Source organism: Actinia tenebrosa, unplaced genomic scaffold, assembly GCF_029948245.1.
Source record: "Actinia tenebrosa isolate PJP-AT-01 unplaced genomic scaffold, QUT_ActTen_1.0 PGA_scaffold15__27_contigs__length_11533743, whole genome shotgun sequence".
NCBI lineage: Eukaryota > Metazoa > Cnidaria > Anthozoa > Actiniaria > Actiniidae > Actinia > Actinia tenebrosa.
Genome location: NW_028292575.1, coordinates 2,326,274 through 2,342,913, shown reverse-complemented (window position 1 = coordinate 2,342,913; position 16,640 = coordinate 2,326,274). Strand labels below are relative to the sequence as shown.

Here is a 16,640-nt window from a genome sequence, read left to right as displayed (position 1 = left end):
ATTTTCAAATTCAAAATGAACAGCAAAAGTAAGAAAAAGAAAAAAAAAAAAAAAAAAAATGAACAAAAGCTCGAGTAGGTATAATGTTTAGGTCACCCATCCAGGTACTAACTCTCCTCAGACGGGCTTGACTCTGTATCTTCGATGCCCAAGTTTTTTCCACTGGGCCAAGGTTCCAGGGTGAATCAGCATAACAATAGCCGTGAAAACAATGCACCGAATAGACAAGACTTTTTAACATTATATTTTCAACCGATTCCGTGCGTGGCAGAGATGCAAGGGATCAGCCGATATGGTCTGGGGGCCGGCTGGTCTCTCCCCTGATGCTTCGGCTAGAACATTTTCTTGCGTAATTCGTACACCCAAGGGCAGAAGGATTTAATCGCCGTCAGGTCCGAAGTCCATACGCCGCCTCAGCTCTGCGGATGTCTCGGGGGTATGGCAAAGTTGAATCGATTTTTTCGATGTTTTACTTTTTTTGAACTTAGGTTTAAATCCCACCGTGACTTTTTGTTTTGTTTTTTGAATTTGTTTTTTCCTTTTTCTGTTTTTTTCCAATTAAATTTTTGGTTTTTTTTTTGGTTTTTTTTTTTTTTGGTTTTTTTGTCTTGTTCGGTTTTCGTTTTTTTCTCCTTAGTTATTGCTGGCACTTGGTTTTTCAGTATTTTTAAAACATTTTTTCTGGTATAATGTAATGCAACAACCGTCTACCCAAAGTCCCCGAACCGTCCCTAAACTTTGAAATTTGTACCACAGGTATCCCATAGTAAGCGGTTTTGCAATTAAATTAGGGCTCAGTTTTTCTCCTATGTCGAATAACGCCTGGCTTAGACTGCTTTTCGCGCTAGTTTTGAAGAGGGATCCAAAACTTCGTCCTAAAGACGTATCTGCGCTCAATTATTTGAGGTTTTTATATATATTTTAGCTCTGTTATGGAAAAATACGTTCGTGTACCTGTAGTAGACGTTCATAAAGACAATATTCAGCAAGTATGGCCAGGTTTTCGTGAAGCTATTCGTGGAGCCAGTTTCATCGCACTAGACACTGTAAGAAACGCCGTTAAAATCCACATTCTTTTGTTGAATTGTTTTTGAATTACTGTTCCCTTACAACATCAATCATAGTTTTAGTCTCTGGGATTATTTAAACTTAAATAGTTTCAAACAAAAAAAAATTGTTTTGGTTTGAAATTTTTGTATTATTTTATGCAGCTTCTCGCTACACAGTACAGATGATATAAGATTTCTGTTTGTTTAAATACTTGGTTTTTAGGAACTGAGTGGACTTGGCGAGAGGAAGAAACTGATGGCAAAGTATGGAAACTTTTATTGCTTTTCATTTCTTACTAAACAAGTATTCCTTCTTTCTTTCATTTATTCATTCCTTCCTTTCTTCCTTCCTATTATTGCTGGTTTTCAATCACTCCCAAGAGAATGAAATAACAAAAGCACGGTGGCTATGTTGGATGATATAATTACAGAGACTAATTATACAGCTTCTCATTAATCCCATATAGGTAACTGTCCAATTATTTTCTTAATTGGACAGGTCTTGTTGATATGGGATTAATTAGGCAGCTATATAATTAATAGATAATGGGATTTCATGCTGCCCAATCAAGAAATAATTAGACTCGAAAAATTCCTCTGACTGCCAAATTGGACTCGGCCTACAGCCTCATCCAATTTTGCCAGTCCTCAGAATTTTCCTTGTCCAATTATTTCTTAATCGGACAGCATGGAGTCCTATTACATATACTAATGATAAATCTTTTGGTTAAATTCATCCAACATGGTGTCTGTGAAAACCATCAATTATTTTTTTGTATCTTTCCTTTTTTCCTTTTTTCCTTTTTTCCTTCCCTCTCTCCCTCTCTTCCTTCTCTTCTGCCTTTTTTCCTTCCCTTTCTCCCTTCCTCTCTTCCTTCCATCCCTACTTCCATCTTTCCTGGCCCCTATTGTTTTCCATCCTTTCCAGAGTGAGTTCCTTTCTCATAATGATAACAATCTAATGCCTTTAATAATGATTGTTTTAGATCGATAGACGACCGCTATAAAAACCTCATAGAGGTAGCCAAGTCTAGAGCCATTCTGACAGTTGGAATATCATGTTTCAAAGAAAATCCAAGCACCATAGCATCTGGACATTCTGAAAGTACTATGGCACATGATCAAAGTAATACTCCAAGTTACCATGACAAAAGCAGATCCAGTGATTCTGTGGTGGTAGATTACAAAGTTCGGACATTCAATTTGAGTGTTCTTTGTAGTCAGGAATTTGTTGTTGAGCCAGGCTCACTACAGTTTCTAATTCAGCATGGATTTGATTTTAATAAACAGTTTTCAAAGGGAATTTCTTACCATAGAGGAATTGATAAGGTAAGAGGTTATCTCCTCCCCTCTCCTCTCCTCTCCTCTCCTCTCCTCTCCTCTCCTCTCCTCTCCTCTCCTCTCTTCTTACATATGCAATGTATACACCTATTTTGAAAAACGTTGTTGGTCCGAGATCTGAAATAGACCAAAAGCAGGCATAAATGAATAAATTATTATGATGAAATGAAAAATACTAAAACTATATTTCATATGTTTGTTATATTTCTTTTAGGAGCCACCGGACTTCACCAGCCTCACAATGAGAAACATTTTCTCCCACATTCTATTAGCGAACAAACCAGTTGTACTCCACAATGGCCTGCTAGACTTAGTGTTCTTATATCAAAACTTCTACAATGATCTTCCTGATAAGCTGGATGTGTTCACTTCTGATGTGTTTGAGATGTTTCCTGCTGGGGTACTCGATACAAAATATGTGGCAGAATTTTGGTTACGAGAACCTGCTTCATACTTGGGTTACATCTTTAGAAAATGGTATGAAAAAATGGGTTGGGAAATAAACACTTGTTGGACTGTTACTGTCCTTTCCAATTATTGGATTCACTTTTCACATGTAGTATTCTGACTCTGGCAATTGATAAGGCCAAACGAACAAATAAGTGTGTTTCCTGTTGGGCGACAACCCTAATTTTCTTGCCGATTTTTGCTGACCCTGATATTTTTTTATTCCCAAATGCGCTACAGAGTTCCCAAGAAGCTCATTTCCACTGTTGTATCAGTAAAAAAAAGTCTGGCCTACCGACCCCAATTATTTTTCTCATGCAACAGGAAACACACTTATTTTTTTGTTTGGCCTAATCTGGTCTGGCCAGAATGAACATTTAACAGTCAAAACTACTAATTTACCGGACACATGTCCTGTGCTAATTTGCAGGCTTGTGTATGTGACATGAAATAGGTTGACATGAGACATGTTGTGACGTGACAGGAGAGGGATGCAACAAGATATTATGTGGCATGGTATAACATGATAATTAAATAACCCATGTTGTGACAGGAGAGGGATGCAACAAGATGTTATGCGGCATGGTATAACATGATAATTAAATAACCCTTTTGTTTATATTCTTCTTCAGTCAGCGTCAAAACACCAGCTGGAAGGAATCATCACAAAAACATATATCAGTAGAGTTCACTGACGTAGCGTCATGTGACCCCTGGGTGGAATATTTGTGCTGTAACGCTAAGGCAACAGAAACAGATGACAATATCCAAGTCTGTGATATATATGCTGTAAGTACTTGATATTATGACCTAACTTATTGACATCTTTAGTTGGTGTCTCTAAAAGTGTGTGTCAGTATTGACGTGTCACTGGGTGTCAATATATTCACATTACTGGGTGTCTTGATCAACTGGGTGTCAGTTTTTAAGTTTCAGGGCTTAAAATAATGGTTGGAAATTGAACAATGTCCAGCCACAACTGGGACTTGTCCAGTTAAATCTTTGCCTTGCTGGTCATTTTGACCAGTAACGTTTAGACAGGAAAAAGGCATGACTAAGCTAAAACTAATTTGGCCTGTGATCATGACCAGCAATTGATTGGACGATATTTTAAGCCCTGCACTTCTACTGGGTGTCTGTATTAAGTGGGTTTTAGATTTGCCTAGACATTAGTGATATAGTATCAATAATTACTATATTTAGGCACATGGTTTTTGTCAAAGAGGAGCCGAGTGCCATCTGTCCCATGATATTGACCACATTCTGGACAAGGGGGAGAAATCTCAATCTTCCAAAAGAAAACGAAAGAACAGGAAAAGAAAAGCACCACCTACAGGTACCTTTTACTGCAGTTTTCTATGTTCTGCAAACTCAGACATTTCAATGACTTGTTGTGAAATTGGTTTTTAGGGACCATTAATTTTTTAGGGGCATGGGGAGGGGGGTGGGGGGCTGGTTAGTTGCCTTCCCCCCCCCCCCCCCCCCCCCCCCATTAAATTCCACCAGCACCCCTAACTGCCACCAGTCAAGAACATAAAGGGTACAGGCTGATTATTTTTGAATGACAGCAGTAAAAAGTCAAATCTCAGCATGCAGCTTGCAACTACCAAGGGGGGAGGGAAGGGGCAACATTTGCCTTACACATGGGAGGGGGGTAGGGATACTATTATCCAACTTATTGAAATAAGTACTATAATATTTCATCTTAAGTTTTAAATTGAATTGTATTTTTTAGATTTACTTAAAATCAATAACTAAATACATATTGGGTTTCCTGTGGTTTTTGAAATTCTGTTATGGGCTGCCTGTGTCCTTTTCCACAGGAAGCCCAAGATTAATTACTCCATACTGAAATGCTATATAATTTATCTGTAGGTGAAGAAGTCAGTAACTCTAAAAGTAAAGAAAGTTCAGAACAGGAAGCGAACAGCAATTTAACAGAGAATTTTGAAAATACAGTAAGTACAGGTACGATAGAAAATTCTCTTGGTAACGAGCCATGTACTAGTTGCGAAAGTCCTATTAATCTTAATAACAATTCAAATAAGAATGCTGCAGCCGTTGGCAGTGGACATAGAGCTGGCATTGATGCATTTATGACAGGTTATTGTCTGGCGACATACCTGGTCAAGCTTGGTGTCAAGGGCGTAGCTCATTGTGGCTGGGGAAATAAGATTAGTTTAAGTGGTAAGGAGGTGCCACTGACAATATCACAAAGCCATTTCTCTAAGCCGTCAATAACTCATTCTCAAAAAATGAAACTATTAAGACAATATGTTTGTGAATAGTAAATGAATGAAACATAATGGGAATTTTTTCCCCAGCTGAGCTTTGAAAATAGTGTTTTTGTAGGCCTAGGGTAATGTTTCCTGCTGCATTATAACTCGCATATATGGCTCCGAGACTCGTACTGGCACGCCTCGAGTACTAACTTACACTAGTAGAGAATAGGAAGACGTTCTTCCACCGTGATCATTAATGTGTTGGTATGAGATGCGATCTTTAATCCTTATGTGAGCATTACATAATCAACTGATTACTACACCCCAAAATCCCAATTTCCTAAACCTTCAACATGCATCATGTCAGCCTCTTCATGTGTATTCAGACTTTTTATGAATACTGTAAAATAAAATCTGGTAACCCAATTTTTTATTTCTTTTATGCCTATTCTACACTAAGAAAAATGGCGAAAGCTGTAGAACGCCTAACTTTGGGGTCAGTCCTCCTTTGTGGCAAGGGGTGGGGTGGGGGGCCTATAATAGATTATTGTTATACAGTCGAACCTCTATTAAGCGGCACTCTATTAAGCGGTCACCCTCTATTCAACGGTCACTTACTAAAGTCCCGAATTTTCTCTCTCATGTATACTGTAAACTTGACCCCTATTAAGCGGTCACCTCTATTAAGCGGACGTGGTCACCATATCAACGTACCAATTTGTAAACTTGCATTGTATTTCACCTTTATTAAGCGGTCACCTACTGGTTACACATTGATGTATTATGACACCAAATACATAAAACATGTCAACATTCTCTTAACAGTTGTTTAGATAGCATAACTTCAATAACAGATGTTCGTATTCTACGTCACTGTATATAAAGCAAATCCGCAGCACTAGCCAGTTTGTTTCGGCCAATTTCCACTTCGCGCAATTCCATGGTCACGAAGAGCTGTCGCTAGCGCTTAGCAAAGTGAACGACATGTTTCATGAACTTAAGTTGTCTGCCCCTAAATTACAAACAACCATAACTGAGTTTTTTTCATAATACTGTACTGTAACTTAAACAAATCATGATTTTTTATAGCAAGAACAAACCACTGTATTGTACGTACGTAGTCATGCAATGTTGTTCTACAGTTTGCGACGAAAAAAAATATTTTGAGTGAGCAATTTTGCACTTTATTGCTCTATTTTCTAGTGTTACTGTTTTCTAAGAATAAAATGTACATTTCGTGATCAATTATGCACTCTTTTGTTAATTTTCTACAAAATGTGGCCTAAATAAGTAAAACCTCTATCAAGCGGTCAACCTCTATTAAGCGGTCACTTGGCTAAGTCCCGTGGGTGACCGCTTAATAGAGGTTCGACTGTATTATGGAACCACATACAGTAACTCTAAAACCATGACAGCATTGTACATTTTATTTTTTATTTACTACATCCGGCTTTGACATAAATCAGAAGCTATGTTATAAACCAAAGCCTTATTAAGTACTCAGACAGTCAGCCGGATTTTTTTGGAATTTCCAAGCAAAGCTAAATGTTTTTAGAACCAAGAAAATAATGCACTAGAAAAATGCTTCAAATGATATCGGCATCTTCTATGGTCTGTCTATCTGTGGACTACAATAAGAATCACTACATAGAAATATACGGCAGCATATCATTAGTGCCAACATTCCTGACTAATCAAATTTGCAACGGTTGCACTGAAGCTGATTTTATGAATGTGCTCAAGTTTATGGGACTACCGAGTCATATATATGAGGTTAGCAATGTGACAACATCATGGAAAGTTATGGAGATATTCAGTGTAGTGGTAATACTCCATTTTACAGTTCCATTCAGTGACCACGAACAATAGTTCCCAGCCGAGGCTGGAGTTACTGCGCATGATAAACTGTAGTTTTGCTATGCGCGGAAATTCCAGCCTCGGCTTGGAACTATTATTCGTGGTCACTGAATGGAACTATAAAAAGGAGTATTGACAAAGCCATTTTAAACCCTTCTTTTATTTGTGTTTAGATCTGATGTATATACCCATAATTTATTTTGGTCTCAGAATGATATATCAGCTATCCCCTTTACATTACTTTATCCTGTGGCTGCCACAACCTTTTTTGAAATTGGCATACTATTTAACAATTATTCACTGAAGGCGAAGTGAATATCAGGGAATATTTACCGAGACGTGAGTCTTCTAGCGGCGAGGTAAATATTCTCCAATATTCACTGAGGCTGAGGCAAATAATTGTTTTAGTATAAATACACAGGTGATTCTTTCAAAAAAAGATAGAAAAGAAAGAAGATAAAAGGCATTTTTCCCTGGTAACAGCAACAAAGCGGCTGGCCGGCATTTTGGATTATCGCTGGAGGTGATTATCGTGTGATAGTGTGAGTTCCTCGACCAATCAGCGCACGTGATTTTCAATAATCACCTGTGTATTTTTACTAATATACTTTTAATGTATTACTTCACAAGTCAATCAGAGTAATTGCTACACAGTATCTATGAACTTCAACATCTACAATAGGACTACATTATGTAAGAATCTTAATATATACATTTCTCTTTACTTCTAGTATTATGATCATAGTAGGAAATAGGTTCTAGTCATGATAGAATGTTTGATCATTTTCACCCCTCGTAAAATTTCTATCCCCCTCCATGGGGGAAGTATGGTATTTTCTAGAACTACACATTATACCCTCCTTAGACCCTCCCCACCCTTAGGAAATCACAATCCCCCTCTATGGGGGAGGTATGGATATTTTCTAGATCTGCAATCGTATAAGTCTCTCGATACATTATTTGTACTGATTATTTTTGACTAGTTTTTTTTTTTAATCTATAAAATCACTTTCATTTTGTTATATTTCTAATGACTTCAAAATCACAAAAATCAGCTCATCCTTTCTTCTCGATCTAACTAAACTTTGATCTAAAAAATACCGCAGAGATTTCATAATGAAAAATTAAGCTTGATCATAAATATTATGTATTGATAATAATAAATATTAATCATCTGGGATTTATATGATGGACACACGGTATCAAATGTAACTCTTAAATAACTAAACCATTTGAATTTAAAAAGCTGTAATACCATCTAAGTCTAACTACGAAGCAGTTGTTTTAAATGTTTGATTTTTTTAAAGAGTAAGGGTCACATGATCCATTATTGCATGTCATCAATAAATTAATTTATAGGTTCTTTTAATAATATCCCAATAATACTTTATTTTTCACCTTTGACATCAAATTTATCAATTTTTCAATATTATAAATTTTCACATCAAATTGATTATTTTCAGTTTCATAACAAAAATTTAAAAAGAATAAATTTAACACCAAACGCAGAAAATAAGGCATAGTGGGATTTATTTAAAGGGTCTAGATTAAACTGAAACAAGGGTAGTGTAGAGGTAGGGCACTTGTTGTCAAGTGCGATTTCCAAAATTGATATCACATGTAGGGCAAAATTTCGACACCACAAACATCAAAGAAAACAATATTAATTTCGTAAAAAAGACGAAAATGTTCAATTGCATAAAAAAACTCCTTAACTAAATATTCTATTATCTTAACAAACTTGTATCTATTTGGAACTCAAACTCGCTTTTAATTTTTTAAATTCTTTTAAAATAGAATTGCAAGAATTCAGTAATAATAATAAAAAACATCTCGCTAATTATATTTGCTGCAAGATAATATGTATGAATATAACACTATGCGACAAAATAAAAATATATTTGTCATTAATTTTCAAAATTTGGAAAAACTCTTCCAACTATTTTTCTTAATTATATATTAATATTCTAGTTTTTAACTTATTGATAACAGCAAACTTTAATTAATTTTAATATTAACTCACTTATCCAGGCGGCGATGCTATATTGTCAATCAATTTCCATTTGTGTGTCCATGACAACAGAATAGTTATGCATCTCTATTTTGGATTATGAGTCCTCTCTTCATAAGTCTCTTTCTTGGTACGACAGGAGTATGTTCCTAAGAGGAGCTGACTGATTTGTTATTGTCACCATCTTAGGTTACTTTGTTACTAGAAGAGTAAAGCTAAGTAGGCACGTCCACCATGTTAGATAGTGTATGTTTGATGAGTTAGATCTTGCACCTGTTGAGGGGTACCCACCTGTAGGATGAATTTCAAAAACTTACTAACCATCTTTCAACTAAAGATATTATGAAGCTGCTGCTGATAAGGAGGAGGAAGATAACAACAAGTGACGCCAATGGTGATGATAATGATGGATGATTAGATGATACTAATGATGATGATACATGGTGTTGATTAATGATAGAGCATGATATAGTACTGTAATGATGGTAATGATACATTGTGATGATCATGCATGATGATAAATGATGATTGTAATGATGATAAATTATCGGGTATGGTAATGGTAAGATTTTCATGTTTATGGTGATGTTGATGATAGTGATGGTGATGGCGATGACGGTACTTTTGATGAAGGTGCTGATGATAATGGAGATGGTGGCAGTTATGATTATTAATGATACTTAGGACCCGTCTACACATATCCGGAAATTTTTGTATCTACAAAAAATAATTTGCGGATACGAAAATGTTTTCACCATCCACACATATCCGTTTTCGTAAAATTTGTAGATACAGACACAAACATTTCCGGATACGTGTGGACAGGGCCTTAGTGTGCTCATCTGACAAGATAAAATTAATACAGTATGCCTTCAATAAGTCAAACCAATAGAATGTTGCCGAGTGCTGGATGGCAAAACAAAACAGTTCTTACCACGAAGTTTTATTTCCACCACGTTTGAGTATTTTCCTTCGTCCACCTTGTTTCTGGCCAACACTCTCACATCATAAAGTTTACCTTCTTTAAGTTTAAATCTGTCATACATTGTCTTTTTCGTCAAGACCCTTGTTGCTTTTTTCCAGTCGATGCCACGGGGTTTATACTCTACAATGTATTCTGTAACTTTAGCACCACCATTATTTTTGGGAGCCTGCCAATAGACCTTGTGGAAGGACTCTCCTCTTTCTTTGTCAAAGATATATTGCTGTTGTAGATTTAATGGTGACCCTGGTCCATCTGGGGGAGTGCAGTTAAAAGCATGAATTGGTAATACTTCAGCAATGAAACATCCAAGCATTTAAGCACGACACATGAAAGTATGACCACTTTAAAAAATATTTGCATTCTTCTATGCACAGTCTTTTTGCCTCCAAAAGAACTTTACACGACTCATTTGGTAAAACAAGCCGGCTTCGCATCAGAATGTATCAGTTTAACATGCAAAAACCTGTGCATTAAAGTATTACTAATGCAAATACAGTGTGGTTGGTGTGCAGTGCTAATGGCCACCTCTCATCAATGTAACCCAGGTTTGTTTCCCAGACTCAGTGTTGTATGTGAGTAGAGTTGTTTGTTGGTTCTCTCTTGTGCTTCGAGGGTTTTTCTCCAGGTTCTACGGTTTTCCTCCTCCCTCAAAAAAATTTCAATTTGATCTATTGGTAGTGGTATCAATCCTATTAGTAAGATATTTTTAGATCTTTACTTACATAATCTTTTCACCACTAAATTATGCATCTTTGTTGTCCTTTTAGTCTTGGCAACACAAGTATAAGTTGTAAAATGATAATCTGAAGATGTTATAATGGTTAATACACTCTCTGTTCGGGTATCAATGTGCATGCCACGGCTTAAAGTCTGGTTATTGGGCTGTCGCAGCCATGTAAAAGTGACAGGTTCATCCTTGACCACTCTGACCATGCAAACTAGAGATATCTTCAGGTTTTTCCATGACTCTCTTTGTGATCTACTTGTAGAAGCCTCCTCATCAATCTGCAAATCTGTAAGGAATCATTTTTCATTAATTATTGACTTTCTACACACCAAATCAAATTATGATGACCAATTTGAATAACTATAGTTCAGCACTGACTAGCTACTGACTAGCCTCTCATACATGTGAAAATGCTTTGAATTTATTTTCCAACTTCAACACAATGCTATTCAGTCACTAGTCAGTGTAGAACAATTATAATCATTTTAATTTAAAGAATTTATGGTTTACAGCTGAATGCTTGGAAACATTTCCTAGGGAAGCTAATGGAAAAGAATTACTCAGGGGCCATTTTATTGGTTTTACATAAGAAGGAAACTAAGAAGGTCTACAAATTCTTTATTACCACCAACAGTGAGCATGACAACATTGTATATCCATTCAATATTCACAACATTGTAGATTATTTTAGATTTCCTAAGACTCTGAAGTTGGGCTGTTATAAACATCCTGCCAAAAACCTATGAAGTATTGCTAATGAAGATAAATGCCTTTACCAATACAGTGCTAATATCTTCATAAGAGTCCTAGACATGGTGGCTATGTCTTTAATGAAAAATTTTGATTGAAAAATGAGAAGAAACACAATCACTGTTTTCTCCTTTTAAAACATTTCTTATGACAAGAAAATGGAATATTTACGTATACTCAAAAGACCCTTTCTTAATCTTGTTTACGCTAGCACTTTCTTTAATATTCACTAAAAGCACAATTTATTTTCTTAAAGAATGAATTAATATTATAATTTAATATATTTTTCTTGATTAAAAATAAGGTTCAAAACGATTAATTAAAAAATTAAACCAAAAATATTAAAACTGAATATTGATGTTTATTGCTGAAATGATATTTTTGAATTGTAAAATTCTTTTCAAATTCAATTCAGGTTTGATTTTGATTCTTTAAATTTTTCTCCTGTTAAGAGCTTAACATAGAATATAATATGTGTAGGCGTTATTAAAAAGATTTTTAATGTGCATCTTATCTTTCTTCAATTTCATACTTTTTAACCTACATTTCCAATATATTGAAAAAATAAAACAAAATTTCTGAAGAACTTTTAATGTTAAGTATTTACCAAATCAGATCCTTAAGCTATCTAAATTTATTTATGTTTTTTAAATATTTTATTCAATTTTAGTTATCTAGAAAGTATATGTATTTTATATTTGCATTAATTTACATCCTGTGTCCCAAAATAAACCCTATTTCTATAGAATTCCAGAGATATTGCATAACATGAATAGGCAATTATCTTGAATAGATTTTAATTGATGTTTTAAATAATTCACGATGTTCCATTCATCATTTTACAACTACTTAATGCTAAAATAAAAATAAAATAAAAACGTTAGGTGACAGGGCTTTTCAATCTGCGGCCCCTAAACTGTGGAACGCTCTTCCTGTTGAAATCAGGAATTAACTGTGTATCAGGAAATTTAAATCGCTTGTTAAGACATACTTAGAATTTTATACATCTTTATTACTATATACTATATTTTATCTTATTTATTTTATATATTTATTTTATTATATACTATACTATATTATGTTATATTTATATTTCTTTTTATCCAATTTTTTTAATTGAATGACATAGTTAATTTCTGCGCATATGAACATATCCACATGAAATATGCGCGTTATACATATTATTATTATTTATTATTATTAAAATACCCATTACTCATGAAAAATACTAAATTTCCAAAATCTTAGAAAATGTCTTAATATGGATTTAAAAAACAAATAATTAAATGAATTTTTATAACATGATTATTTTATTTTTGGATATGCTGCTCATAATTTCTTAATTTTTTCTCATTATTATAGGAATTAATCTTATTTCTCTTTATTTTGAACTGTTTCTTTATTTTTCTTTCACTTTCACATATTTATTTACCTTTTACTATATTCACTTGTCGTAACATCTCTTCATGTAGGAATTCTTTCTAATTTTTTTCTTATTTTGAGCCAATTTGTTTGCTTATTTTTATTTTCACCCTTTTGTTTACCTTCGCATTCATTTCTGACACACTACTTTTGGTATTTGGAACCTAACTGTCAATAGAACAATCATTTTTATTGACCAAAATGTTGGAATATTTCCACACCTGTCAATGGAATAGAATTAAGTGACAAAACAGACCCGTTTTTTTCTTCTTCTGATGAATTCCTAAAACAAACCTTAAAGTATGAAGTTAACGCAAGAAAATATTCTACTTTAAGCAAAAAACTTTTGAGATATTTTTTTATTAGCATATATTTTTAATTCTTAGTATTTTGCAGTATCCAAGAAGAGAAAAGGAGAATTTGAATTTGAGCTAGGGGTATATGCATGTCACTTTTACATCAGCAATGCTGAGATAAAGTTAGCTACATGTTAATTCAGACAGCATCTGGCATAAATTCATATTTTAAAGATTGATACTTATTTTTAGCGCTAACCGCAGAATCATATTTTAGCTTGTAGTACATAAACTTGTTTCCCATGGAATGACTTGAATTTGTCTCATAACGAGGGAAACCTCTTGTTGAGAGTTTCGGAGCAGGTTTTGTACCTGGTTTTGAACACTGCATAATTAATGTAAATACAGGTAATATTTCTTACCAAATTTTTCAAAGATTGTGGTGTTTTTTTTTTATTTGGAGGTTTTTGTCAAGTTAAACTTCTCACAATATCTATATTTGGATTATTCATTTAATGAGTGGGAAACAGAGGGGGAGGAATGTCAACTTTGTAACTACAAATTTCCAATCTAATTTCATTTTCTTCTTAACAAATTTTAAATAATTTCTTGTTAAACGTTTTCTCAGTTCTATGCTAGAGTATTCTGGGCCTGCAGAAGTAAATAAGGAAAATTTCAGTTTTGATACGTCAGACATATAACTGAAGCTCTCAGGGTTGTAATTCAAGCAGTCAGACGGTCTTTCAAAACAGATATGTCATTGTTATAAAGCTTGCATGCAGTTGGACATGCTCAATGATATATGGACAAATTACCAAATTTCCAAGGTGATTATCGATTCATGACTGTGATTTCTCAGGCATATTTTGGGAAGTTGCTTTGCGTAATGTAAGTCACTCCCATCTCCAGATTGCCTGTTCAATTAACTGAAACACTAAGACAACAAGATTACCCTTGAATGTTCCTTTGGTCTTGTGCTAAACCCCATCGAGATAAGATTGTTTGCGAACTCAATTAACGAGGCCGTTGACAACGGTGAGATAGTAATGGCGTGCCTACTAATAACGATTTTCAATTAGAAAAGATAGATTACGAATATTACAGCTGGCATAAAAACATATCGCTAATTAAGTGTTCAAGAATAGCCTAATATTGGACTATCCCCCGACAAAACCCCGTTAGCAAAGCTACCATAATGTTACCCCCTCGGAGTTAAGTGCAAGCTAGCAGTAGTATCTTTTGAAAGCTGCAAAGCCGGAGCTGAAGATATAAGCTGGGCAATTATCTGTAGTTCATGACCTCGTGTTTGACATCAATTTTTCTATGCAAAAAACGGCTCGCCTTATTTTTATGGCCTTCAGTTATGCCAATACCTCACTAGTTTGTCGGGAAATAATCATAGAACTTTGTGGCTTAATTTGAGGTTATTTTAATTCACAAGGGTTGATAAGGCCAGAAAGACACTAGTTTTTACGAAAGGAAATCGGATTTCAATCAACGAGAAGTTACCGCGAAAACCGCTTTGCACTGCTGTCAAAACAGCTCTTCATTTGATCTTTTTTTAAAAGAGGTTGGGCTTTTTCTGCGGTTTTCTAAAGAACCGGCAGCGAAAAGCAAAAAAAAAAAAAAAAAAACAGTGTCAGTGTTTTACTTTTTGAAGGAAATAATTTTTAAGAGTAAGTCTTACAGTAACGATTTGATTATCACATTTTGTATGATCGAGCCGTGCACGCTATCCAGCTGTACAAGAATGTCTTCCCTGTATATGCTAATCGCTGTCGTTGTATAAACAAATGAAAATACTTATCCCTTTGAAAATCACTCAGGTAAAACCGAATAAACAAAGAGTAAAAACGTGTTAGACTCGATGAACAATCGACTTCTAAAAGTAACGAGACGCTGGTATAAAAAGCGTGGCTTTCGTAAAGCACGCGCTCAAAGGTGCCACTAATGGCAACTTGCAGAGTATATCAATGACGCTTATACTACACATGCCTTCATTTAAGCAGGTGTTAAGGACTGCTTGCGGAAAAATTATGTCCAATATGCACCAAAATATTTCGAATCGATCCTAAAATGTTTTGTGTAAACTGCCTAACACAAATATAAGCCACGTATTTAAACGCATGGAATAATTATTGACACGTTCTTATTGTCATGAGTATAGAACATAACTTCTGGGAATATATTTTCGGATGAAACGCATGGATTCCACTCGGCTATCGAAAGCAGGAAATAATTGTATTTTGCTAGCTACGTGATCAAAATATCCTCTGTCTAATTAAAAATGGAATTTTCTTGGGTTATTATTCTCTAATAGTTCTAGATTTTATGATTTAAAAACGGCATCACGACATGATAATATTTAATTTACTCACCAACGACTTTAAGATCCACGTACTCTGTGTACGTCTTGAATTCAGCTTTCTTCTTTAGCATACAAAAATATCTCCCAGTGTCATTCACTCTAACGTTCTCAATTCTAAAACTTGCTCTCTTGCCTTCGATAAGTTTTGTGCGCTTAATCAACTCTTTGAATTTTGGTTCTTTAGTGTTTAAGCGGACCACATTGTTAGGCTGTTTCAAGAGAAGAGTTACTTCTTTTGGGGTCCCTTTCGAATCGCTCGAGTTGCTGAGAATCCCGAAGTGTACTGCTTGTACGATTTTTTCCAGATCTTTTTTGTAATCCCAGTGAAATACGACAGAATCACCAACAAAACTTTCTTTATTTTTCGGTACGGTTGTGAATAATTTTTCCTTGACCTCTGAGCCACAAACTACACGTATAAAAATAAAGAATATATAATAAATAGGAAAATAATAATTTTAGGGAAATAAGGATGAGAGAGATAGAGAGAGGATTTGAAATTCTTTTGCTATGAGTAAATGTAATTCTTGGTATGATGTAAGGAAATAAGACTCACCGGTCACCAGATACGAGGTCAGAAACAGCGTAATTCCAGTCCGAGGGAGAAACATCGCGAGCCGCTTACTCATCAAAAACCTAATGCGGTGAAGAACACAACAACTTGCTCTCCGTATGACAAGATCGGGTTTATACCCTCGTACTCACATGCCTTGAATGACAGTCACAGTAGTTACCGTGGCTTGCGAATGTTATATTTGGGCGAATATTGAATATTTGTGAGATCGTAGATCTTCTTTGTTCTCCTTTATACCGGTAATAATTCAGCTGCCTGGGCTTGTTGGGGCCAACTTTATTAGCAATAAAAATATCATCACGTGACCATTACGTAATGCTATTAAAAAAATTTGCCGCCAAATCTAACTCCGAGGAACCAAAAATAAATCGGATTTTTTAAGCGTTGTTTTTTAAAACCGATTTTAATATTTCTTTGGTTTCGGTACCAAGTTTAATCCATTTATTTCTAAAATGAAAAACCTGGATTAATTTTTTATGTCGTGCAGTGCAATATTGACCTAAATTCTCGACCTGGTTTCCTGTCTGTACTCTCTTTGTTGACTATGTACTAAAAAATTTTCCCGCAAGTCCTCGAGGTGTAAAACGACTC

The 16,640-nt window shown here is 34.9% G+C and overlaps 2 protein-coding genes across 2 annotated transcripts; one reads left to right on the top strand and one right to left on the bottom strand.

Annotated features, from left to right (window-relative positions):
* Positions 1-863: 863 nt before the first annotated feature.
* On the top strand, positions 864-5,571 carry LOC116291908 (target of EGR1 protein 1-like). Its single transcript, XM_031699142.2, has 7 exons — positions 864-1,046; positions 1,273-1,313; positions 2,036-2,378; positions 2,605-2,867; positions 3,470-3,626; positions 4,041-4,173; positions 4,713-5,571. The coding sequence occupies exons 1-7, from the start codon at positions 933-935 to the stop codon at positions 5,123-5,125; spliced, it is 1,464 nt and encodes a 487-aa protein (XP_031555002.2). The 5' UTR covers positions 864-932; the 3' UTR covers positions 5,126-5,571.
* Positions 5,572-5,776: 205 nt separating this feature from the next.
* On the bottom strand, positions 5,777-16,320 carry LOC116291909 (neural cell adhesion molecule 2). The gene is made up of 5 exons (XM_031699143.2): positions 16,032-16,320; positions 15,486-15,884; positions 10,635-10,925; positions 9,862-10,164; positions 5,777-9,218 (listed from the first exon to the last, which is right to left on the bottom strand). The coding sequence occupies exons 1-5, from the start codon at positions 16,102-16,104 to the stop codon at positions 9,118-9,120; spliced, it is 1,167 nt and encodes a 388-aa protein (XP_031555003.2). The 5' UTR covers positions 16,105-16,320; the 3' UTR covers positions 5,777-9,117.
* Between the last annotated feature and the right edge of the window lie 320 nt (positions 16,321-16,640).

Bases quoted from the DNA above. Each gene is read 5' to 3' on its own strand.
- LOC116291908 (XM_031699142.2), top strand. From the start codon at position 933: ATGGAAAAATACGTTCGTGTACCTGTAGTAGACGTTCATAAAGACAAT. The intron at 1,314-2,035 runs GTATGGAAACTT...TGATTGTTTTAG, and splicing joins AGGAAGAAACTGATGGCAAA to ATCGATAGACGACCGCTATA. The intron at 3,627-4,040 runs GTAAGTACTTGA...TACTATATTTAG, and splicing joins AAGTCTGTGATATATATGCT to GCACATGGTTTTTGTCAAAG.
- LOC116291909 (XM_031699143.2), bottom strand. From the start codon at position 16,104: ATGAGTAAGCGGCTCGCGATGTTTCTCCCTCGGACTGGAATTACGCTG. The intron at 15,885-16,031 runs GTGAGTCTTATT...TTATACGTGTAG, and splicing joins GACCTCGTATCTGGTGACCG to TTTGTGGCTCAGAGGTCAAG. The intron at 10,165-10,634 runs GTAAGTAAAGAT...GCACTCCCCCAG, and splicing joins TTTAGTGGTGAAAAGATTAT to ATGGACCAGGGTCACCATTA.